This window comes from Amia ocellicauda, chromosome 15 (assembly GCF_036373705.1).
Source record: "Amia ocellicauda isolate fAmiCal2 chromosome 15, fAmiCal2.hap1, whole genome shotgun sequence".
Taxonomy (NCBI): domain Eukaryota; kingdom Metazoa; phylum Chordata; class Actinopteri; order Amiiformes; family Amiidae; genus Amia; species Amia ocellicauda.
The window spans coordinates 7,326,543-7,351,617 of NC_089864.1; the positions used below are offsets into that span (position 1 = coordinate 7,326,543).

General features: G+C 41.2%; 3 protein-coding genes across 5 annotated transcripts; 2 read left to right on the plus strand and 1 right to left on the minus strand.

Annotated features, from left to right (window-relative positions):
- The first annotated feature begins 575 nt into the window (after positions 1–575).
- Positions 576–7,791, plus strand: zbed4 (zinc finger, BED-type containing 4). 2 transcript variants are annotated; one of them, XM_066724374.1, is made up of 2 exons: positions 576–1,000; positions 3,587–7,791. In XM_066724374.1, exon 2 carries the CDS (start codon positions 3,836–3,838, stop codon positions 7,712–7,714), a length of 3,879 nt encoding a protein of 1,292 aa, XP_066580471.1. In that variant the 5' UTR covers positions 576–1,000; positions 3,587–3,835; the 3' UTR covers positions 7,715–7,791. The 2 variants fall into 2 exon arrangements, with proteins under 2 accessions (XP_066580471.1, XP_066580472.1); XM_066724375.1 differs by lacking the exon at positions 576–1,000 and adding an exon at positions 1,037–1,490.
- Positions 7,792–10,040: 2,249 nt separating this feature from the next.
- Positions 10,041–16,513, minus strand: alg12 (ALG12 alpha-1,6-mannosyltransferase). The gene is made up of 9 exons (XM_066724377.1): positions 16,340–16,513; positions 16,062–16,194; positions 13,826–13,999; positions 13,424–13,618; positions 13,053–13,157; positions 11,267–11,489; positions 10,927–11,096; positions 10,556–10,631; positions 10,041–10,420 (listed from the first exon to the last, which is right to left on the minus strand). The coding sequence occupies exons 1-9, from the start codon at positions 16,496–16,498 to the stop codon at positions 10,189–10,191; spliced, it is 1,467 nt and encodes a 488-aa protein (XP_066580474.1). The 5' UTR covers positions 16,499–16,513; the 3' UTR covers positions 10,041–10,188.
- Positions 16,514–17,243: 730 nt separating this feature from the next.
- Positions 17,244–23,321, plus strand: creld2 (CRELD disulfide isomerase 2). Of its 2 annotated transcripts, XM_066724378.1 has the most exons (10): positions 17,247–17,631; positions 18,199–18,281; positions 19,318–19,428; positions 20,214–20,305; positions 20,586–20,762; positions 21,214–21,312; positions 21,887–21,970; positions 22,301–22,396; positions 22,614–22,754; positions 23,093–23,321. In XM_066724378.1, the coding sequence occupies exons 1-10, from the start codon at positions 17,503–17,505 to the stop codon at positions 23,170–23,172; spliced, it is 1,092 nt and encodes a 363-aa protein (XP_066580475.1). In that variant the 5' UTR covers positions 17,247–17,502; the 3' UTR covers positions 23,173–23,321. The 2 variants fall into 2 exon arrangements, with proteins under 2 accessions (XP_066580476.1, XP_066580475.1); XM_066724379.1 differs by lacking the exon at positions 21,887–21,970 and having other exon boundaries at positions 17,244–17,631.
- The last annotated feature ends 1,754 nt before the right edge of the window (positions 23,322–25,075 follow it).

The following is a 25,075-nucleotide window of genomic DNA, read 5'->3' on the forward strand; positions in this document are numbered from 1 at the left end:
AAGAAAGATATTTCTACACGCACTATGCACTGGCATTGCCCTGGCACAGTTGTTGCGCAGCAGTGTGTTGTGTTGATGCACGCTTTCAGAAACTGCTGAGAGAGCTTTGGGTTCAGAAAGTAGATGTAAAGTAATGCTTTTGCAACCATATCTCTGTATTTTTTCCTGCATTTAATCAGTTTGTATTAACATTTGATTCAACTTGAATACTTAAGCAGGCACTAAGCGAGTTTCCATTTGGGAAAATAAAATAATAATAATAATTATTATTATTATTATTAATACATATTATGCATTTAAAATGACCACAAAACGAGTGTATTTATATCCGTGTTCGAGTGGGTGGGCGTTTGCAGCATTTAAAATTTTCAAAAACTGTTTTTTTTTTTTTTTTTTTTAAAGCACCTGTCTTATAAACGGGACCCCCGTGCGATTTCAAACGCCGGGAGAAAATAAATAAATACACCAGATGCAATTTAAATGCCAATAGGTTTGTCGTTTTGCCCCACCTATAATGGCGCCTCCCTGCCCCTGGAAGTGACCCTCCAGGTCAAGAAACCCCGTATATAGGGTTTAAATTAAACTAGTGCGCTAGAAAGAGATAAACACACATTAGCGATGGATTTCAGCGCCACGTTTATTAACTACGACACTTCGCCGCTCCACGACGCGCCTGGGGGTCGCCGCCTGTGCCGTGGAGGGTAGATGTGTGTTTATAGAGGCGAAGATGGGTCATTTCCCAGTGCCGAGGAAGCGTAGTGAGGATAATGTTTTTGTTTTCTTTTTATTACTACATCGCCATTTTGGAAACCCTTAAACCCTGTGACGTCATAAAAGCACGTTCCTTCCGTCCTACGCGCTGGAGATCGCTGCCGCTGCCGAGTGCGAACTGCAGAGGAGACAAAGCGACCAACTAATTGACTCTTCGCTTCAATTAAATACTTTTTAATTTAACTGTTTGGTTCCCGAAGCCGACTGCACACCAGCTCAGGGCGTCCAGGTATGTGTTTCTTTTGATTGGGCCGGTAGACCGTGCGGGGTTGACTTTTGCCTGCAATGTGTCCGGGGGTGTTGGGCTGATCCGGTTCTCCGGCTGGTTCTCCCAGTGTTCTGCTGCCAGGATCTGGTTCTGCCTCAGCAGGTTGAGTTCCTGTTTGGCCTACCATGGCAGGGGCCTGTGCTTTTGCTCTGGAGGCATTGAAACCCGACGTGTCGGTCTCGTTGGCGAAATTGAAATGTCACCGTTGGAAGTTTGGCTGCACTTTGGATCTGCACTTCTCTGCTTTCTTTTCCTTTCCTCGGGTTTGGATCGCTGTCACCACAAGTTAGATTGCCAGGGCAGTTTGTGTTTGTTATTGTCCATATTGTGACAGACGTAGGCCTCTCTTCTATTGTTCGGCTAATTTGTCCAGCTGACAGGGAAATGGATTTGGACACCGCGGATCACGGGGGACTTTCTTGTTCAAATGAGAGCCCCTGTTTGTTGTGAGGTGAGCGGTGGTGCTGGACGGGTGCAGGTATAGGACATCGTGCAGTAAAAACGGGGGTTGCATGCATGTCGGGTGAAGCTGGCTGCGTATGGGATGTGTGCGGTTTTGATGAAATCGACCCAGTTTGGTACACTGTGGCTTGAAACTGTAATTGTGCCGCTTAGGGGTCTTTTAACCGGAAAAGTTGAACATCTTGGCATTGCTGAGCCCGTTCATGCGCCTCGGCATCAGAGGGGGGAAATGTTTGATTTGAACAATGCAGAAGGTGTATAAAACGCTTTATTTTGGGTGCAACTGATGTATTTGTGTTTAGTTGGAGGCAAATGAGCGGCTGGTTTAGGAAATGCTCAAGAGGGGAAAATGCTCCCTTTCTGTTGAAGTTCCGGGTGATGGCTTTGCTCATGTTTACAGGGAATTCAAAAACCATTTCCAGTTTGTTCTAACTGTAGATTATCGACCACTCATTTCTCCAGTCTTATTATTTCAACTGTAACTTGCATTACTGTTGCCTATTTTAAAACCGTTCTGCTGATATTCATAGAAAAATAGTTGTTGTTATTTCCCCAGTATTTATTTTTAAATGTGTGTTTATATATAAAAAAAAACATTTGAATTGTGTGCTTGTTCTGCAGGCACCAGTCTGGGTTGTGTAATAAATGTCCTGCACAGTAGTATAACAGTCAATGTAAACATCAGTTGTAATCGAATGTATTCACAAACTTAATATGATACCATTATCTGTTCATTCATTAAGTTGTATTAATCAGTACATTTAAGTTATGATTTATTAATGATTTAAAAATAACTGCCAACCAGCTTCTCATTTTAGTCACTATAGTTCTCCCTAGTTCAACAAACTTTGAAAATATTATAATTGATAGATTAATAATCATGAAAGCAAATCCGTTATTTCAAATTAAGGATCTAAATGCTTTACATTATAACTGTAGGCTATATGTGTGTTGATCTGTGTATGTATGTGTAGCTACTGCTAGACTGCATTTCTCCTTTAGCACCTGTGCTTTCCATATTCTAAAATATATAAGTATTGTTTTTTAGTATTTTAGGCCTAGTAGTCTTTTTTTAAATCCCAGGTAAGTTGTCAATGCATATGGACTTTTCTGCTCCTCTGAGGAGAAGCATGACTATATAAATGCCTTACAACATAATGGGGGGGGGGGGAAACACATTTTGTTTGGAGATGCTTAAAAAAAGAACAGCCATATAGTTACATTTCTTGCATCAGCCAACCTTAATGTCCACAATAATAATAATATATCCATTGTCTGCTAAAATTCTCTATACTGTCAGTTTCTTATGGAAGGGTTATACAAAATCAAAGAAAATGGGTTTCTGATTTTCAGTTTTGGATGAAATGTACATCCACAACCCTGGGTTTTGATGAGAGACACATTTCTAGCATGCCTGGAGTATGAGTCTAACCCTGCCCTACTGATTCACATGGGTAGCTGCACTGTCTGATAGGAATCTTCCCTCCTCCTGTAATAAAACTTAACTTACTTATTTAGTAGTAATAATAGTAACAATGAAGCTTGTGATTTCTATTTTATATATCATACTTTAATTGTCCAATGTAAAGCCTTTAATTGGAAGGGTGTGTAACAATCTGTCTGTGACTGTGTGTGATTTGGGGATAGTTTGCATATGTAGTAGTTTGATTTTATTTTATTACATTGGCACTTGATATGACCAAACAACTGATATCAGAGTAACACAAACACTTTCTAGTTGCAAATACTAAATCTTGTGCATAGTACATTTGAGAAGCCTCTAGCAAACAGAAAACCTCTAAGGTGGTGTGTTTGTAGTTTACAATTGGTGGCTTAAAGTTTAATCCAGGACTTCTAATGTGCCTTACAAAGCCTTAATCAAGATGTACAATTTTCTAATCACCTTGTGAATTTCAAAACATGCAGTAAATTGTTTATTTGTGCTTTACACATTACATGCATTATAATTAAATACAAATATATAAATAATTTAAATTATGTCAATAATGTGCATGCATTGTTATGAACTAAAAATATCACACCCTGAAGCTAGTTTTATTTATGTATTTCTCATTTGCTCCACAGGTGGTATTGCACAACAAAGGAAGACTAATGATGCCGCCAACGTTAAAGTAATCGGAGAAATTAAACACACCTGGAATAAACCTTCACTTTTCCTAAATTCCATTAGACATCGTGATGAACCTTTAAAGCACTGAATTACTGAACCTTTTAACAAAATAGAGACCCATGATTCTAAATCATAGTACGAGTTCTTGACTGGCTCTTTTTAATAAGGACATTTGTAAGAAAGCAGTATTATAGTCTGCTAAAATGGATGGCGAAGAACCCATATCTCACAGTGGTGATGATGAAACCCCAAAACAAAACAATTTGGTGGAAAATGATCTAAAGACGGAGGCTGAAGAAAATACTGTGACAGACGAGGAAGGGCAAAAAAATTACGGAAATGTATATGACACTGATGATGGTGCTCTCTTTGACGCTATGGATACAAAATCTGTTTCATGTTCTCCAGAGGCTAAAGATTCCCCCTCTGAGACCTCTTCTCCTGAAAGGCTGTCAGAAGATACACCCCCTCCGCTCTCCCGTGACCAGGCATCGATAGATGCAGCGGCTGATGTGTCTTCTTCTGAAGAGATGTGTGACCGAGAGGATTCGGTCACCTCTCCTGGTGTAGAAATGGAAGGCCCAAGTTTGAATGAATTCCAACACTCAAAGAAAACTGAAAACCGAAAGACTGGGAAGGCACCCAAAAATGATGATAAAAGCCTGCACATCAAGGAGGAACCAGAAAGTGTTAGTGATGAAGGCATCAGTGAGCAAAGTTCAGCCTTAAACAGTTCCTTAGGCCAATATGCTAGTCGAGACAATGACGAATATGGCAATTTGCTTACCGGGTACACTAGTACACTGTATGACGTAGCAATGGATGCTGTCACACAGAGTCTTTTGTCATCAATGAGAAGTACTGTTAACCCCCGGAAAAAGTCTCCCGCCTGGAATCATTTCTTCATATCTCCAAGAGATAGTACCAAAGCAATCTGTATGTACTGTATGAAAGAGTTTAGCCGGGGTAAGAATGAAAAAGACCTCAGCACGAGTTGTCTGATGAGGCATGTGCGGAGGGCTCATCCCACTGTTCTTTTACAAGAGAGTGAATTCCCATCAAGTACTTTAGCTAGTCCTATAACATCCTCTTTAATTCCTCCCATAAACTTGCCAAATAATGGAGAGCTGACGGCTAGTTCAACATCTGGGTCACAGAAAAACGCTGTGTCTTCGGCGGAGAGCGCTGAAGAGGTTCCATCCAAAGAAGTGTTTCCTGTTACACCAAAATCAGAGAAGAGTGCCAAAAATGACAACTGCATGGCCTCATCCCCACATTCCAGTAATAATCACAGCGAAGACGCGATGGACGGTGTGTCCGATCGCATTCTCGCAACTCCCAAAAATTCTAACTCTAGGAGAAGATCAGCTGTCTGGAAACATTTCTACTTATCCCCAGCTGACAGCTCCAAAGCCGTGTGCATACACTGTATGAATGAGTTCAGCCGAGGAAAGAACGGGAAAGACCTGGGGACGAGCTGTCTCATCCGCCACATGTGGAGAGCGCACCGTGACATCGTTATTGAGGAGAATGGAAATGGCTCCAGCATTCCCCCACCGTACACGACGCCACCTACTTTGTTGCCGTCGTTCCAGCTTCAAGATTCAAGTGATGCAAAGTTCAGGAAGGAATCTCCATTCATGTCCTTATCTCCCGAAAGGATGTCTGAAGATGTACCGCAAAATCTCAGCGAAAACATGGACATCAAAGAGGAGTCCAACGATGCACCTTATCACCTACCTTCAGGACAGTCGTCCCTAGACACACCCGGAGGCGCAATGTCTTTGTCAGAAGGACTGAGTGAGAAAGATTTGCCTCTAACCTCGTCTCCTGATGACCTCTCTGAAGGCACCAATTTAAACGTAGATCAGAGTTCGGTTTTCCAACAAAACAAGAAGATCATGAAGAGAGTGAAATCGGAAGTTTGGCACCACTTCATCGTCTCCCCAGTTGACCATCTTAAAGCGTTATGCAGGTACTGTCCGTGTGTCATAAGCCGGGGAAAACGAGGAGACTTTGGAACAAGCTGTTTGATGAGACATCTGATGAGGAGACACCCCAACGTTCTCAAGAACCCAAAAGGCACGTATGACAAGGTTTCTTCGTCTCCTCGATCCCCTTATGCAACTCTGGCTGCTGCCGAAGCCCTGTCATCGAAAGTGACTGAGAACTCGGTAGCTGAGGATAAAAAACCACATACGCTGCCGGTTTTCAGCAAAAAGACTTCCAAATTGTGGAACCATTTTTCTATCTGCACCACGGACCCAACGAAAGTGGTGTGTTTGCACTGTAGCCGTACGATAAGCAGAGGCAAAAAGACTACAAACCTTGGCACGAGCTGCCTATTCAGACACATGCAAAGATTTCACGGCCACGTTCTTGAAAATAATAGCAGCATCACAGGCGTTGCGTTATCTTCCTCTGCCAACCTGCAAGCAAAGCCCGAGCTGATGGATACTACATCGTACGAAGACAGCAGTGAAAGATATAATGAGTACCATCCAGTTGCCAAAAAAATTACCAAACTCGTTGCGGAAATGCTTGCATTAGACCTTCAACCCTCATCCCTCGTGGAGAACGTTGGCCTCAACAGATTACTGGAATACTTGCAACCACAATACGCTCTACCTTCGTCTTCGTATTTCACCAGCACGGCCATACCGGAAATGTATGATCGAGTGAAAGAGGTGATCGTCACCCACCTAAAGGAGGCTGAAAGTGGCATCGTTCATTTTACCACAAGCATATGGGTCAGCAACCAGACCCGGGAGTATCTGACTCTCACGGCTCACTGGGTTACGTTCGAATCCTGTGTCCGACCTCAGGGGCAAGACTTCCACTGCTCCGCTCTCCTCAGCGTCTCTCAGATTGACTGCGACTACAACACAATGAACATTCAGAAGCAGCTCGAGTATCTGTGGGACAGCTGGATCGTTTCCTCAGGTCTAAAAATCGGCTTCACTGTAACTGATAACCAGAGCATTGGGAACGTGCTTGACGACAACGAACACACAAGCATGCAGTGCTTTGGCCACACAATTGACCTCATCGTTAGTGAAGCCATAAAGAGTCAACGAATGGTTCAGAACTTGCTCAGCATCGCGAGGAAGATCTGCGAACGCGTGCACCGCTCGGCAAAAGCGAAAGAGAAACTGGCAGAACTGCAAAAAGCCTACCACTTGCCTGAAAATCAGCTAGTTCAGGACGTCCCTTCCAAGTGGAAAACCTCCTTTTACATGCTTGAACGTTTAGTCGAACAGAAGAGAGCCATCGATGAGATGTCCATCGAGTGCAATTTCAGGGAACTTATCAGCTGTGATCAATGGGAGGTGATTCAGTCAGTTTGCAACGCTTTAAAACCGTTCGAAGTTGCGTGCAGGGAAATGAGTAATCGGACAGCTACCCTCGGTCAAGTCATTCCACTGATCCACATTCTCAATAGGAAGATAGACATGCTTTTTGACGAGACCATGGGTATAGATAACATGCTGAAGTCTTTGAAGGAGGCTATGGTGAGCCGCATGTCTGCTACACTTCACGATCCCAGGTTCACTTGGGCCACAATGTTAGACCCCCGGTACAAGACTTCGTTATTCACAGAAGAAGAAGCGGAACAGTGCAAGCAAGACCTCATCCAGGAACTAGAAGCGTCAATGTCTACCTCAGCCGAGATAAAGCCTTTGGTCTCTAATGGATGTAGTGACGTCCCTGCTTCGTCGCACAGCGCTGTGAGCAGCAAGGATAATCTGTGGGCACTTATGGATGACATCAGGAACAAGATCAAGCAAGAGGAGAGGCCCAAATCCTCCGAACTTGCTGTCCTTGAGTACCTGGAGGAGGAAATCGTCGATCAAAGCTGTGACCCCCTTGACTATTGGAACCTCAAGAAGTTCCTCTGGCCGGACCTCGCCAAAGTTGCCGTTCGATACGTGGGCTGCCCCCCCAGCATTATTCCAGCAGAGACGCTGTTCAGTACCGCAAGTAAAAACTGTACCCTGAATCAGTCCAGGCCTATGTTGGAGAATATAGAGAGACTCATCTTTTTAAAGGTTAACCTTCCCTTAATATATTTTCAGTACTGAAAAGACTTGTAATACTACTGTTTGACACTTGACAACTGGAGGAGGCCTATGCCCCAGTGCAGTGTGTGTGGGGTGGGGTGGGGTGGGGGTGAGGGTGTCGGGAGGGTGTGATTAGCTATAGGTCGGGTAAAATAATTGTTGCTGTATTTTTAATTTTATTTAATTTTATTTTTTCAACTTTGTATTTTGTTTTTCTTTCACTCTCCTTGTGCCTTATGCAAAAACTCTTCAGGTCAAAATGCTGTAAATACTTAACTGATCAAACAAACAAGTTGTAGTCCATACATTTAAAGTGAATATGTATTGTAGAAACTAGATGCCTACATACTGTTTTTGGAAATTAATTCATGGCCCAAAATGAAATGCTGTGACTGAAAGATGTGAAACAAATACAGTAATGTAATTTTATTTTATTCTTTCATTGTGAAACTGTGGCTCATGGTACTGTTGAAATTAGAACTAGTTTCCTTTTTAAATTACTGAAAACATTTCTGAACAGACAATGTATTTTAGTGCTGCATTCGCAGTGCAAGCAATCTGTTTAAAATCTACTTTTATCTCTTAAGCACAATTAAAGTTTACTTCTGAGGGATTAAATTATGGGTCACTGTCCAGTAAATATAAAAATGTACATTTATAAATATTCATTTCCGTACATAATTTGATAATTGTGTAAACATTCAGACTGGAAACATACTAATTACGTGGTAAATTGTAAATAAAATCTTTTCCCTTGGATGTGTAGAATCAAGTCTTTGCAGTTTTATATTACCTCGGCTGGGTGGACCCGTTTTGGGCACTTCTTATGAAATGTAGATCTTAAAATAGTGAATAGCATAGAGCTAATTTAAACCACAAAAGTTTTTTTTAATGCATTATTGGATTTAATGTTTTACTACAGTACTTGATCTACTGATTCCATATTTTGTTGTGTGTGTGTGTGTGTATATCCATGTGAAAGTGGACACAGTGTGATGTGATGCCACTCACATCGCTCCGTCACGGGACTGGTCTTGGGTGTAGCGGCTGTGTTGTGCAGATCAGGTGCGTGGAGGTTTGCCCACAACTATGGATTGAATCAGCGCTGGAGTCGCGCCTCACGCTGCATGTCCATCAATGAGTACTATTTAAATAATGTCATGTTCATAAGAGGATCAGGTAAAAAAAAAAATGTTTTTTAATTACTTCAGATTTACCACGACCTCATTCTAACCCCAAACATACAATGCAGTCTGTAACCGTTTTTATCTGAAAGGTTAAACTCAATCTGCTATTCAGTGTACAGTGTATTTATTCAATTTTGTTACCTTTTTGCTGGATTGATGTCACTGAAAATAATCTGAGATCACTGTTTTTTTTTTGTTTTTTTTTAAATGGAAGTATGATTCTAAAAATATTTCTTTGTGTACGTGTTAACAGGTTTGTTTGGATATTTAAAAAAATCGACATCTTGACGGCGATTACTATTTTGGAAAAATAAACTAGTTTTTATGTGTTGTATGAAATCGAATGTGCCTTTTACTTCCCCGCCCTGAAAAAGTAAACGGGCCAGACCTCATTTCAGCTGAATTGGACATGGGCGTTAGCTTATTGTTCTCGTGTTATACAGGCGAGAGGAACAGACTCGGACGTGGTTTTGGAGCAGCGGGCGATAGATCAGATCAGAAATGGTCCTAGCACACTTCCTCTGATCAGTAAGTCCATGTTCTTAGGTCGTGTAACTTATCCTAAATCACAACTTTCTCATCATTCAACAAGATCCTCTGTCACTTGCAGGTACCGAGATCAGGGCATGGAAAGTTACAAATAATAAAATAAACCACAATCTATTACCATCTTTGAAAATGCTGATTTCCATTAAGTACTTTTTAACCATTACACCAAGTCAGCCAACTTATGATCATATTGATTTGATTTTAACAGAGGGAAGCCTTTTTGGTGTTACATTAACATATTCTCATAGACACTGTAATATTGTTCCTGATCATGTATTTTACTGAAGGTCCAAAGAGTGTAAGATTTGCCACAGGTAAGAAACTTTTCTGTGCAGAGCTCACCAGCACATAAACCCATTATAAAAACTCTTGTATGAATCTAAAACCAAGGGATGCATAGATGTGTCGTGTCTATCCCAGCCCTAGATTTTACTATTAATGTTCAGTAGCATGATATGTTTAAATATAAAAGACTATCTATCAAACAGTGCAAGGTTTACTTTTCAAAATTAAAACACTCCTTGAAACAATATATCTATATACACTTCTTGCAGAACACCATTCTTTCAAAAACTGTGTGGGGAACCAATCAAAGGGCGTTCTGCTTCCACCATCGTACAAAACCCTGGCTTTTATTGTATCTTTATATAAAATGTTCTATATCACTATGAACAAGTATACAGCGGCTTGCAGAATTGTAAACTTACATATTACACTTAACATCAACCATGCCATTCCTCACCCCCCACCCACTCTAGCTCAAGTCTTATGCGAGATTTTTTCCAGTAGCACGAGTTTATTTTCCAGTTTGATCCGAAACGGGGGTAACTCAAAAAAGTGGAAGACGAGTTTGCTGAAGCCAGGCAGGAGGGCAAGGGTCCGGTGAGTCTGTGCGAAGTGAGCCAGGTGGGCCGGGTCCGCTTCCATCAGCACGTGGGAATAATTCTGCATCAGCGGGTCTTCCGGTTTAAGATCTTCCCTCTTGTCGTATCTGAAAGAAGCGCACACGGAGTCAGTCCAGCAGCAGCAGTCCTACACGATACAGTCCTTGATTCGTCCGGTAAGGTCCACACATCAGGGGGGCTCATTATCGAAATCAAAATCATTATCACTGACGGTATTTTACCTCCAGTTATCGTTAAGCTCTAGAAAACGTGAAACTCCAGTTTGTGCAGCAGTGACATCAATGTGAACCGAAACATCTGAACAGGAGAGAAAAACAAGGTGAGGCAGAACAACAAACTACCCGAGATCATATCACTACACTTCAGGTCAATTGCCTTTCTTTTTAATTCTTTTGTAAATATGTCCACCAGAATGCAAAAACAAATATTGAAAGAGTTGAGGGTAAACACAGGAGACGGGCATTTTAACTCACAGTTAAGCATATTGTGAAAAGTCTAACTAGCCCCTAGCCCATTGAAACGCAAATGTTTTCTCTCTATTAAACGCAATACATTTCAGAAGTCACCTTATATGTATTAGAATTGCACAAACCTGCAGATGATGGTATTATCGTGTGTAGTTTTTGCAATGCTCTTCCACCAGGGTAATTGAAGTAAGAAACATACAATGACATGCTTGTATATGCAACATTCATCATCAAATGTCCAATCACAATCAAAGAGCCCATTTTATACATCCAGGACTTGTGATAGTTATTTAATCTGAAAAAAATAATAATTGATAAATCATCATGAAGAAAATCGTGTATAGAAATAACTTTACTAAGTGTGGTTACTGATAAAACTAGCCAATACTGTACAACAAACATCCCAAACAGAATAATCAACTGATAAATTCCTTCATCGATTAATTAAGAAATGTAAACACTTACACGTACGAACAACCCCTGGCCGCGACTATATTGAAGACTGGGATTGTGTATATAATAAAGCGCAGTTCCTTGTGGGGCAGGAAAGAGTACAGGAACACAAATCCCACCGTAGGGAGGAGCAAGGCTCGGGTCCTTCTGTCAAGCAAACCGAGAGGAACAAACAGCGCGGACAGGCCCAGCGCCCGGGGCAAGGCGGAGTAGAAATACCACGCGAAAGGGGAAGTTTATACAGATGTCAAGGAAGTGCAAAGCTGATCACTGATCACTGAATGTACAGCAGATTGAGAGAAAATGAACACGCTTGTCTTATATGCATCTGAATAGCTGTTTGCTTGAAATAGTAGTCTTTTAAAAGAGGTGGGTTTTCAGAACCCCGCTAATCTTTTTAGCATCTTTTTAAGCGTCAGCTACACTAGTGGCTTAGTTAAGATTACATTGATAAAACCTTTTGATAAGGTGCTACTAAAACTGACACTGTTTAAGTGCATCGTTGTTAGGGCTGGGCGATATGACTTAAAAATAATCTCTATTTTTAGAAGTTTGGGCGATACACAATATATATCTCGATATTTTTTGTTTTTATCCAATCAAGCCACAAAATAAGACCAAAGACATTCAAACTACAAGTATTTTGTTAATCCTCCAATAAGCAAAACTAACAAATACTACATGCAGGCTGTCATGGTAAATATATGCAGAATGTAACACATTACAGTGCAAGTGTGTGATTACTATTACGTGTGTTATGTTGTTATGGGATATATATATATATAGTTTAAAAATAGCTGGCGTTACAATAGTTTTAATAAATTTTAAATGCGGGGTGCCTTATCCCAGGGATTTTATATAGAACAATTATCCGGTCAAGGAAGGAAGGACAGCAGCTCCCGTCTAAAAACAGTCCATATTCACTGATGTCTCAAAAATTATTTATTACAGAAAAAGTGAACATCATAATGCTTACACGTTTCAACTGATCTTCCTCAGAGCACATACACACATATACACAGTATGATTTACTGTCACATAATAACAATAACACAAGTAATAGCAATCACGCAACACATGCGCTGTAAAAGGTCCAGATTCAGGGAGATTTAGCACCCCAGGTTAATAGTGGCGCATTAACATCTGCTAGACAGAGACATTTCTCCTCTGACTGTCGCGTCTCGATTCTACTTACAAATACAGCAGGATGTTAATACAAAATAGTTATAATATTATATTATTAATAATAATAATAATACAACTGTTGAACCACTTCACCATCTTAATGAAAATAAAATTATACTTTCTGCATGTGTTTGCATTGCTTTACAATTAATTAAAATGCAAACAAAACGTTATTAATTTTATACAAATGATATCAGTCTAAATTAGCGTGGGGTGGGGGTGCCTGCATATCGAGTTCAGCCCGGCGACGAGAGCGGGGCGGACCGTGTGCGCTTGCGCATTAAAGAATCTCTTGGTTGTGTTATTGTGTGTCAGTTCTCTCTCCTCATGTCTGTCTGTTTTTCTGATGCTCATTTCTACCTGCATCCAGCACGTGTGGAAGAACCGGGAAGAACGCAAAGCGTCCTATTGACGAAAAATACTGCCGTAAAGATTGCAATTTGCGACACCACGATATAAACGATATAGCATAATATGAAACGATAGACGTTTTTCTATCGTCATTTGATATATATCGTCATATCGCACAGCCCTAATCGTTGTGTACATAACAGTCCATTCGGTTGTAGACGTTAGCATGACTGTTGAATTAAGACTGAAAACGGCAAGGATATTCCCCAGCTGGAGCTCCTGTTCAACACAGTGTTGTACCACAGGACTTGTCCTTCGGGCCACAGCAGTTGCTTCCAGAAGACAGAGTCAACACCGACAGTTAAGGCTGAAAATTAGAAATACTAAAAGAATCAAATGGACATGACATCGTTTAGCACAGTCACCTGTCTATTCCTCTCATAAAACAGTGTAGTGAGATGACATTAAAAACAATATATATATATATATACATATACATTTACGGATTTAACTAGAACTAAACCTAATAAGACAGTAGAACCATGTGAATCAATCAAATAGGGGATTCACATCTTGTTCCGGTCTGAAACAAGTCCCAATATCAGGAATTAGAAAACCAAAACACTCACTTACCGAGACACCCGATCCCAGCGGGAACGGCACAGCAGAGCAGGCGTGACACAGACAGCCTTCTCCCCATCAAAGACATCAGCAGCATCAGCCCCAGGAAAATGCTCAGCTCGGATCTGAACACGATGATGGCGAAGGCGGAGAGAGCGATGAAGGTGCCGTGCTTGTGCTGCAGCCAGGCCGTGAACGCCAGCAGAACTGAAAGGGAAATCAATTCGATTCCCACTCGTTTATTGCAATGAAACAGAAAATGAATGAAGACGTAAACTTACAGAAGCATAAAACTAACATTAAAAGACATTTAACAATGACAAATCAACAGCATCCTGTTTATCATAGTATTAAAAGAAACACTAACATTTCACAACCATCAGGAAGTGCAATTATACAGTATACCAAGTGTACCTATGGGAAGGGCGAAGACATTCGGGAGCGTCCTTGTGCTGTAGAACATCAAATGAAACTGCGAGGCGCATATGAGGCAGAAGAGTCCCGCCACCGTCGACCCAAACAGCTTCCTGACCTCCTGCTGCAATCTCCACAGAGCCAGCGTCACACAGAGCCCCAGGCAGCCTCTCACTGGTGGACACACAAACCGGTTCAGAGGCACAAGATCATGTCGGCGTCAGACCAGGGGTCCATTCTGGGTGGAACTGGAGTGTTTAGCTTAATTTCAGAAATGGGATTTTAATTGAACCATATGAGAGATGGGGGGATTGGAGATAGAACTGGCATTTTGAAAGCAGCATGTACAGTGCATCCGGAAAGTATTCATAGCGCTTCACTTTTTCCACATTTTGTTATGTTACAGCCTTATTCCAAAATTGATTAAATTCATTATTTTCCTCAAAATTCTACAAACAATACCCCATAATGACAACGTGAAAGAAGTTTGTTTGCAAATTTATAAAAAAAAAAAAAAAAAAAGCACATCTACATAAGTATTCACAGCCTTTGCTCAATACTTTGTTGAAGCACCTCTGGCACCAATTACAGCCTCAAGTCTTTTTGAGTATGATGCTACAAGCTTGGCACACCAATTTTTGGGCAGTTTCTCCCATTCTTCTTTGCAGGACCTCTCAAGCTCCATCAGGTTGGATGGGGAGTGTCGGTGCACAGCCATTTTCAGATCTCTCCAGAGATCTGGTTCAAGTCTGGGCTCTGGCTGGGCCACTCAAGGACATTCACAGAGTTGTCCTGTAGCCACTCCTTTGTTATCTTGGCTGTGTGCTTAGGGTCATTGTCCTGTTGGAAGATGAACCTTTGCCCCAGTCTGAGGTCCAGAGCTCTGGAGCAGGTTTTCATCAAGGATGTCTCTGTACATTGCTGCATTCATCTTTCCCTCGATCCTGACTAGTCTCCCAGTTCCTGCCACTGAAAAACATCCCCACAGCATGATGCTGCCACCACCATGCTTCACTGTAGGGATGGTATTGGCCAGGTGAAGAGCGGTGCCTGGTTTCCTCCAGACATGACGCTTGCCATTCAGGCCAAAGAGTTCAATCTTTGTTTCTCATGGTCTGTGAGTCCTTCAGGTGCCTTTTGCATACAGGCCTGATTGGTGGAGTGCTGCAGGGATGGTTGTTCTTCAAGAAGGTTCTCCTCTCTCCACAGAGACACGCTAGAGCTCTGTCAGAGTGACCATCGGGTTCTTGGTCACCTCCCTGACTAAGGCCCTTCTCCCCTGATCGCTCAGTTTGGCCGGACGGCCAGCTCTAGGAAGAGTCCTGGTGGTTCCAAACTTCTTCCATTTACGGATGATGGAGGCCACTGTGCTCATTGGGAGCTTCAATGCTGCAGAAATTTTTCTGTACCCTTCCCCAGATCTGTGCCTCGATACAATCCTGTCTCGGAGGTCTACAGACAATTCCTTGGACTTCATGGCTTGGTTTGTGCTCTGACATGCACTGTTACTGTCGGACCTTATATAGACAGGTGTGTGCCTTTCCAAATCATGTCCAATCAACTGAATTTACCACAGGTGGACTCCAATCAAGTTGTAGAAACATCTCAAGGATGATCAGTGGAAACGGGATGCACCTGAGCTCAATTTTGAGTGTCATGGCAAAGGCTGTGAATACTTATGTACATGTGCTTTTTTTGTTTTTTATTTTTAATAAATTTGCAAAGATTTCAAACAAACTTCTTTCACGTTGTCATTATGGGGTATTGTTTGTAGAATTTTGAGGAAAATAATTAATTTAATCAATTTTGGAATAAGGCTGTAATATAACAAAATGTGGAAAAAGTGAAGCGCTGTGAATACTTTCCGGATGCACTGTATCCATTCAATTTGATGTCTGTCCAGTTACACCTAATTTTTGTAGGTATAGATTTCTCTGAACAGATTGGGGGGAAAACAAATCAATATATCAATACCCTGTGCAGCCTGGCGTGTGCCCTGTTACTGGATGAAACAGTTATTGTAAATGGATAAATACTTATTTATACTCAGTTTTTGATTTCAGTTTCCACCATAAAGAGGAGTTTTGAATCACTTAGCATGTCTAATAGTAATTATATATGACTCATCCATTGATCTCTTGACATGTGAGTAAATTAGTATTACACCATATAAAACATAAACCTTGACCAATTATATGATTCTCAAAACTTAAGAGGTGGCACAAGTTGTTCTTACCTATTATTTGTGAATAAAGCTTTGATGCTTCAAGTAGGTGCAGCAGGTACACCAGTGGTGAGCAAAGCAATGAGATGAACAGGGGTCCGAGAAAAGTCCTGGGGACAACGCCAGGAAACGCATTGTGATCATACTGTGGGGAAACACACGCAACACAACACTTTCATTTGCGCAACAGATACATGCACCGAAGTGCTTTTCATTTGTATGTTAATCAATGTGAGACATGTTAATATGTGAATGTAAACACAGTCAAGAAGCTACACATGCTCCCTCACCTTTTCTAAGTCGAGTCTGTGATAAAGGATGTCATGCGTCGCTTGCAGATTAAAGCTTTCTTCCACCTTGGTAAACGGGCACAGTGTTAAATGCGCGAACACGGCAGAAAACAACAGACCCAGCAGCGAGCAGCCCGCGGGACTCCTCTTCTCTGCCATGACGCTCCTCTGGGGGTGAAAGTTGAAAGGAAAAAAGGTCGCGGTCTTGTTGTGGCGCAGACGTGCGCAGATCTGCGCTGCTCCGCCAGTGGGATCGGTGGGATTGTGCAGATCTGCGCAGAATTGCGGGAATCTGCGCTACGGGAATGCGACCATTCGTGAGGAGACTGCGGGCAGGGCTGTCTATGCACTGCCTGACTGTGATGTGTTATTTTACAGATCATCCATATTGCATTGTTGTATATACGATATATAATCTGCACTGCGTCTTCGAGTGGAGGTCTGAAACCACGGTAGCAGCAAGGATAGTTGTTTGTATATATATAAATAGTTAAATAAAAAATAGGCTAACTTTTAAACCCAAAATGGATGCACCATGTGTGGGAATGCGTTGATATGTAAGTCAATGGGCAGACGTCTGACAATGCTGGTTTCATCATACATGTACAGTTTATTTGTTATGTAGTTCCCCCCCGTGTCAGTGCATTGACTACAGTTTTCACACATTATAATCAATACAGAAATGTAGTGCACTTTTCGTGCTATACTATATATAAGCAGGCGGTATGAGCTCGGTGTGCTTTATGATGTCATAATGCCCACTGGCGACACTGTCCCGCCGGTCGCGCCTGTGTCCGGACTCTTGAAACGTCCACACGTGGGCCGCGCATTGTCCCACGCGTGGAGCTCTGTGATTGGCTCTCCTCTTGATTGATTAGCCACGCCGGCCAATCAGCGGAAGCCACAATCTGCACAAGAGCCTGACGCGGAAATCTGAATTTGATGCATTTTTTTAAGCCGGGAAGCAGCAATCAGTGTATATAGGCTGTGTGTGCCTCGGCTTAAGTGACCTCTGCTTTTAACACTGTTTCGGGGGAGGTGCTGGGTATCATATCCATGCCGTTTCTAGGACCATACGATTTTAGCCCGAACTATAAGTGTGCACCAAATACAATTAAATGCTCTGACTAGGTGTGTTGTGTGTGAATTGAGCTACTAGTGCGATGCAGTCGTTTACATGTGTGGTGACGTTTCTGTCACTTGCTGTCCTGTTGTGCTGTCAGCGTGTGGATGCCAGAGACGTAAAGGAGCCCTGTGTGACGTGCAGGACCATCACTGACAACTTCGCAAAGGTGAGTGCGCTTCTGTACAGGACAAACGATGCGTGGGACAACCACAAGCCATTATTGAGTGTATTTTATAGAAGTAAATCTGTGTTTTGAATGATGCTTCATGAGATCCTACAGCTTTATGAATGTTTGTGCTGGTGTGTATGAGTGTCCTTCATTACATATATAATGCATTTGTTATTGTTATCATTAATGGTAAATGGCGGTATATCAAATTTTGTAATGGCATTGGAAGAACACCAATTTGTACTCCGAATTCTAAATTGGAATAATGGAAAAAGGAACGATTATTTCTATTAACAATAGGTTTTGTTTTTGGTGATTGAGACTTTTTAAAATTAGTTTATGAAGGTTTATTTTCTTTAACCATGATGTAATTTGTCACGAATAATTATAGCGACAAAAGGAGTGGACGACCTATTCATACGATTTTGCATATTTAAGTGCAGAAGCTGAAGTTCCATCATCGATTTGGAATGCTTATGTATTCACGCCCACACACTTATAACATTTGTTTAATCAAATTAGGACATTTGCATATTACTGTCCTTTTTTACTTTTTCTTTTAAGGGATTCGATCGAACTGCAAAGAAGAACTTTGGAGGAGGAAACACTGCCTGGGAGGAAAGGAAACTGTCTAAATATGAAACGAGGTATAAAACCAACAAATTGACACTTAATTGATTTAGATTGATACTTTCTGTTCTGTACTTTGATGTCTGTGGAGTCTCCTTGCTATGTGGTTGACCGTCATCTGGAGTTTCTGCACAACAAGCCTGGCAAGGACAAAACGCACCCTGTCAAGGAGTTAAATTGCCATCTCCGTTTCCTGCAAAGGCAGGTGTTTAAAAACCGCCTGTGCAAACAGCTCTTTTAGATCATGAGCTCCTATGTGACGTTCTTGGCAGACGGAACATGGGATGCTCAAGCTGAATAGCCACATCCAATTCTAGTTTCTTAAATGGAAACCTAACCAAAATGTGTCCCCATTTGAAAATAGTGTGCTTTGAAAATTTGTATTTGTGTAAGACATTCCTGAAAGACCCCTCTGGAGTCTTCTCCCCAAACACACCTTTATTTGAATTTTGAGCAATGTTTCATTCTAGTGAATAAATTGAAAGGTTTTGCGTAAATTTTATTGAATTCGGGGATCTGTGCCAATACACACGTCTGCAAATCCATTGCAATCTAAGAATTGGCACACGTCGCCTGAACTGCAATTGCCTTGGGTAGTTGCTACTGCATCTAGCATGAATCAGTGTTCAATAAACTGTATTCAATAATTTAAAACCTTTTAATAAACAAGGCACAAACAGAGATCGTTTAATATCTCTGGATTGGATTAGCCATGTAGGGCAGCAGCAGTACTAATAATCATTGCTGTTGGGTCATCTGTTAATGTAATGGTTTATATTTGATATTACATCATGCTCGCACTAAAGTACGAATTTTTGGCATTTAAACTGAAAATGTAGGGCTGAAATTGTGCATGAGTTTTTGCTCTGGACTTTGAGTCCTCCAGGATGATTTTTTTTTTTTTCTCCCCTGCACATCAACTTGGCATTGTATAAACTGGCTTTGGTGTAAGAATTTAATTGACAGAGGCGGTCTGTGATTGTGCACAATTATGACAATCTCTTCCATATAAATGTTTTGTTCTTTCTTTATACCCCCCCCTGTTTTGCACAGTGAGATTCGCCTTGTGGAGATTATTGAAAACCTGTGTGACAGCAGCAGCTTCGAGTGCAACCAAATGGTAGAAGAGCACGAGGAGCATTTTGAGACCTGGTGGTTCAAAAAGTTAGTGCTTTATTTATTTTAATTAATCTAATATGTTGAAAAGTGTGGGATTTAAAACCAGGGCTGTGATGTTCAGACTGTACAATGCGGTAGTTAGAGCTCATCTGAATACTGTGGACAGTTCTGGGCTCCACACTTCAAGAAAGATATCGCTGCCTAGAGGCAGTTCAGAGGAGAGCAACCAGACTTATTCCAGGTCTGAAGGGAATGTCCTACTGAGAGACTGAGGAACTGAACCTTTTCACCCTGGAACAGAGGAGACTACGTGGGGACTTGATTCAAGTCTTCAAAATCATGAAAGGCTTCGACCACATCAAACCAGAGGAGCTTTTCCAGATCAGCAGGGACACGCGCACCCGGGGACACAAATGGAAATTGGGCTTCAAGGCATTCAAGACCGAAAACAGGAGACACTTCTTCACACAGAGAGGCGTCACAATCTGAACAAACTCCCCAGCGATGTGGCTGAAGAGACAATTTGGGAACATTCAAAAACAGACTGGATAGGATCCTTGGATCACTTGGTTATCTATGGACACCAAACAAGCACGATGGGTCAGATGGTCTCCTGTCCTTTGTACCCTCTTCTTGGGTTTCTAATATGTATTGGAACTTTGGAAAGGATCTTGACTTTGTTTTGAGAAATAAATGGCGAGATTATTAAAGTGTACAGGAGGCATGAGTGGTATTGCATTTTGAAGGATGTAGCTTTCGTATCGTACACCTAATCCTGTACAAGTATTTCAACCACATGATCTAAGCTATATCCTCCTCTCTCTTCCCAGGAAGGAGAAGTACCCTGACCTGTTCAAGTGGTTCTGCATTGACACCATTGAAGTCTGCTGTCCTAAAGGAACATTTGGCCCGGATTGCAATGGTAAAACGTCTGTGGTAAAATGCAATTTATTAAGAGCTTATTCCTTCCAGTTCATGCATGAGATTTTTTTTATTTACTTCACGCAGCAGATGCACTTTTCTGCAGCTTTCGTCGCTTATGGTTTAAAACGTGTGCTTTGGCTAATTTCAGTTCACACAGTTCAGATTGCCAGTGCATTCGCCCTCATGCATTTACAAAATCGTATTATAACGTGGTTTATAGTCTGGGCTTAATCTAACCAGTCTCTGTCCTGATGGCGATGCGCGTTGTCTCGCCATAGCCTGTGTTGGTGGATCCGAGAGGCCCTGCCATGGCAGCGGTGTCTGTAATGGTGATGGCACGAGGAAAGGGACGGGCAGGTGCAGCTGTAATCGAGGATACCAGGGCGAGTTCTGCTTGGACTGTGCGGCTGGCTTCTTCAGCGAAGAGCGCAATGACACGTTCTCTCTCTGTACAGGTAATGATGGGGTTTGTACGTTTCAGTTTTTTCTGTATATTCCGTAATGGCTTTGCATCTGGTTTGGCAGTCCTGATGAGATGCATTTTTAGAATTACAAGGTTGTGTGAAAATATTCGTAGTAAACTGGGTGATTTAATATCGAATGTTGTGAGCCCATGGGACTGATCACATGGTTTCTGCCTAGTCAATGCCCAGAGAGTGGGTGAAATTCAGTTCAAAGTTACAGCAGCAAGACTAAGAGACCAAAAAGGAGAAAGTAGAAGCAATGTATTCCCACCCCCAGCCATTAATTGAACATAATTAATTGAGATGATTAAATCAGAATTTCAATTTCAGATCAAAGTTGGGGCTCGCCTATTTGTGTGTGCGTGTGGGAAATTCTCTTCACAGAGAATTTAAACGTAAAGTTATGAAGTTGAATTCATGTCTTTTTTTTCATTTTGGGAAGAATGTCATGTCTCTTGTAAGACATGCACAGGAGCGACTAACCAGGAGTGTGAAGAGTGCAAGACTGGCTGGACTAAAGATGATGAAGGAGCATGCAATGGTAAGCAGTCAATGTGGAGCTTCTGCAAAAAATACCAAGGATGGTGTGCAATAATAAAACAAGACTTTTGCTTTATCTTGCATCCATTACATTTGTGTCTTCATCTAACACTTTGCCAAACTGTTCCGTCTCGTGTAATATCACAATAATGTATGTTAGTGGAGGTGTTCACTTGTGCAACTGTGTATATTTATGCATATTTAATACTTCAATATAACCCGTATATTTAAAGTCGCTTTTAGAGTCAGTTGGTAAAATGAAGATGATCTACAGTCGGGGCAGGGAAAGTCCGTGTGTTTAGAAACTAAGCTGGATGCGTCGGGAATGGAGACCATTTAGGCCAAGACCTCCGCAGATGCCCTTTCTCAGGATCAGCAAATGCACCAATTCTATTTTATGTCCGTCCTTGTGGTCTGTGATTTCTGTCCCAGTGCAGCCCAATATTTGATAATAGAAAGTGGACTTTATTAATTTACCTGAATGGAAAGGTATACAAATAGCCCTTTTCACCACGTCATCAATGACCGTGTGTTGTGGCTTGTACCCATGTGATTCATTGTTGGTTTATTTATAGATGTGGATGAATGTTCAAATGAAAACTCTCCATGCAAAGAAGAGCAGTATTGCCTGAATACACCAGGTTTCTTCTCCTGTAACGGTAAATTGGTGCTTCCTATAACCTAAATGTGTCCATCTATAGATTCTGGAAACATCTGCAAGGAATTGACCCATCTGGAGCAATTCACTGAGCCAGATTAATCTACTATCATACAAGAGCTAGTATAGTTATTTAGGTCATATCCTGTTTTGCATGTTAATGTTAGTCTTGCCATTGTAACTGAAGATGCTGAACCATATAATAAAAAGCAGATTGTCCTGAACAAGGCTTATAATTGATCAGTATGGAGAACTAGAATTCCTGCACCCAAGAAACAAAATGGGATCCTCGGCATCATTGGAGACTTTGGTTATTGTGTGTGTGTTTCAGCGTGTGATAAAGCGTGTGCCGGCTGCGTTGGCAAGGGCCCCGAGAACTGCACGCTCTGTGCCTCTGGCTACGATGAAACTGACGGGAGCTGTACAGGTACGAGGATCGGAAAATAGCATTTCATTATAATTAAAAGTAAACCTTAAATTGGGCGGGTTTGCTGCAAGATTAAAAATGTGACCTTTAGTGGTGTTTTTTCCACTTTGGCTTTTACCTGTTCCTTAAGCCTTGCTTTGTGCTTCTGTAAATGGTACAAATTGTACATGGTTGTGTTGCATTCATTGAATGATGCATTTAAAACTTGTTTTATTAGATATTGATGAATGCAATCTCGAGGACAAAGTGTGTGTAAGGGAGAACGAGGACTGTGTCAACACCCAAGGCAGCTATAAATGTTATTGCTCCAGTGGATTTGAAGACAAAGAAGGCGTCTGTGAAAAAATTGAAGACGCGGGTAATGAGTAATGACTTAATTGAAAATGTGTTCCGACCAGTAAATGTGTTTACAATGTGGGTTTACATTCTTCTGTTTCTGGATGTGTCAAGGCTTTAAGAGCAGTTGGATGTTGTCTGGATGTTGATTTGAATTGTTGTGAAGTGAACAATCTGTATAGGCAGCTTTGCAGGCTGTAACACACTGTACAATGTAATGGCAAATGGTACTAAAGAACGTATTCAAAGCATTCTTGTAATTCTGTTCACGGTCACCTGTGAAGGAATATACATTTTCTGATTTACTGTATTATTATTATTATTATTATTATTTTTTTTTTTTTATATTTTGTTTTACAGAGGAGAACGTAGAAGAAACTTCAGATTCCTTACCAGACTCTCCACCAGCATCACCCCAAGAGCCGCACGAGGACCTATAACATCTTTAAACCGAGACCATTAACTTATTTGGACTGTGGCACTTATATATAACTGCACTATGTGGACCATTTTAGAGAACATTTGAAATACCTGTGGAAAAATGGCAAATTATGAATAAAGATGGGGAAGAAAACTATTTTCTAATCAACGGTAGATGCAGAGTGTTTTATTTCACCAGAGACTTATTTCTGGACGAGGAAATATTAAAATGATAGGAACCTAAACTTAAGATTTATATCATTCTAATTGAAAAACTAAAAATGTGGTTCTAGCCATTTCAGATTATTTTTGTAATTTTTAGGGATGACCACAAGGTGATGCTATAACCCAATACAAGGATGTTTTTCATCGGTTTCAAACTGCCTAAAACATTCAGGAATGGAATGTTTCCCCAAGACATTTCAAGCGCTTTGATCTTGTTTTAACCTTTTGTTTATATTCCTTGCATTGTCTCTCTCCTTCCACACAATCCCTGTACAGTACTTTAATAGTACAAAAGAGAACTCTGTGGTATTTTAAGTACTTCTCCGGACATTAACCATGATTCATAGCTCACCTCCAACAGCATTGGCAGAACTGATCTCTCCATGCATTCCTCCGCAAGTGAAGTGTGTGGAGGCCGGTCTTTTAAGCATGACGGAGGTCTGTTTTGAGGCAGCAGAGTATGGGACTCCTGTGTCAAAGTTGTGGAGTGCTGTTCCCTTTTTCACAGACTTTAAACTAGACTTCGTTTTTAGGAGTCTTCGTGGTATAGATGGCACACAGTACCTTGCATCTGGAATGGCCATCTCCAGTTACGGAAGGCCAGAATCCTGCACGTTTTATAGATGCCATTTAAATCTGTAGGAAAACCTATGCAGGTTTCTCTGAATATTATATGACGGACCGTGTCATTGCAAATTTGATGTGTAAATCGATATTAAAACCTTTGCAATTAGTTAATTATTAGCCCTGACACAAGCCAGAACTCCTGTCCTAGCAAACCTTGAGATCGGAAGCTAAGCCGACACATCCTCTGATAGTGAAGCAGGTTTTCTAGGTCAAGATTTGGTTTAAAAACTTGGGAGTGCAGTGATTGTACTGCATAGAAATGAAAAGATGGGAGCAAAAGTAGAAATGTCTTAAATTGGATGCCAGTGGTCTATAATTCAATGTGGCTAATTCACTATAATTCATATGCTGCCCAACAAAATAATGATTGACAGAAAACTGTACCATCTTTCCATGGAATTCTTGAGAATGAAATTCTAATTGCCAAGATCTTACAAACGAAAGCCTTTGTTATCAACCAAATGTCTTGTCTGTATATGATTCCTGCCTAGGGCTGGGAAGAAGCTGATCTTGGCCCACCTCCCCAGCCACTACTATCATGTTTTTTTTTTTTTTTTTGTCTTGTTTTCAAAGTATGTTGTTTGGATTTGAAGTCGGCTGGCATGACCTCATGGCAGCTGAATGGCATGAGGATGTTGCCTCTTCACGTTGGGTGGCAGTGCTTTATGGGGATATTTTTATGAATGGAAAGGAAAGTCTTTCTGCTGTTGCCAAGTTTTCTGATGACTGTTTTCCAGGTAAACATGCCATAAAGCTGTGAGATAAGAAGTGCAAATGGTTTTAGCACTTAATCTGGTGTCAATCACTACAAAACATGAAATGCCCCACAGTTTGCTTTCATCAAGGGTAACAGAGATGTATATTGATTGGATAACCCCCCGTTCACTAGTGTATCTGAAACAGGATTGACCATACAATAAGTGTGTAGACAGACACTTCACTTAGCACAACTATTTGTAAAGATTTCTCAACAGTGCAGCCTTTCATTATTCTGAAGAATTAATTAATCAATAAATAAACAATCAAACTGGATACTGAGGTAAGCTGTCAAACCATTCCTTTGTCATGGTG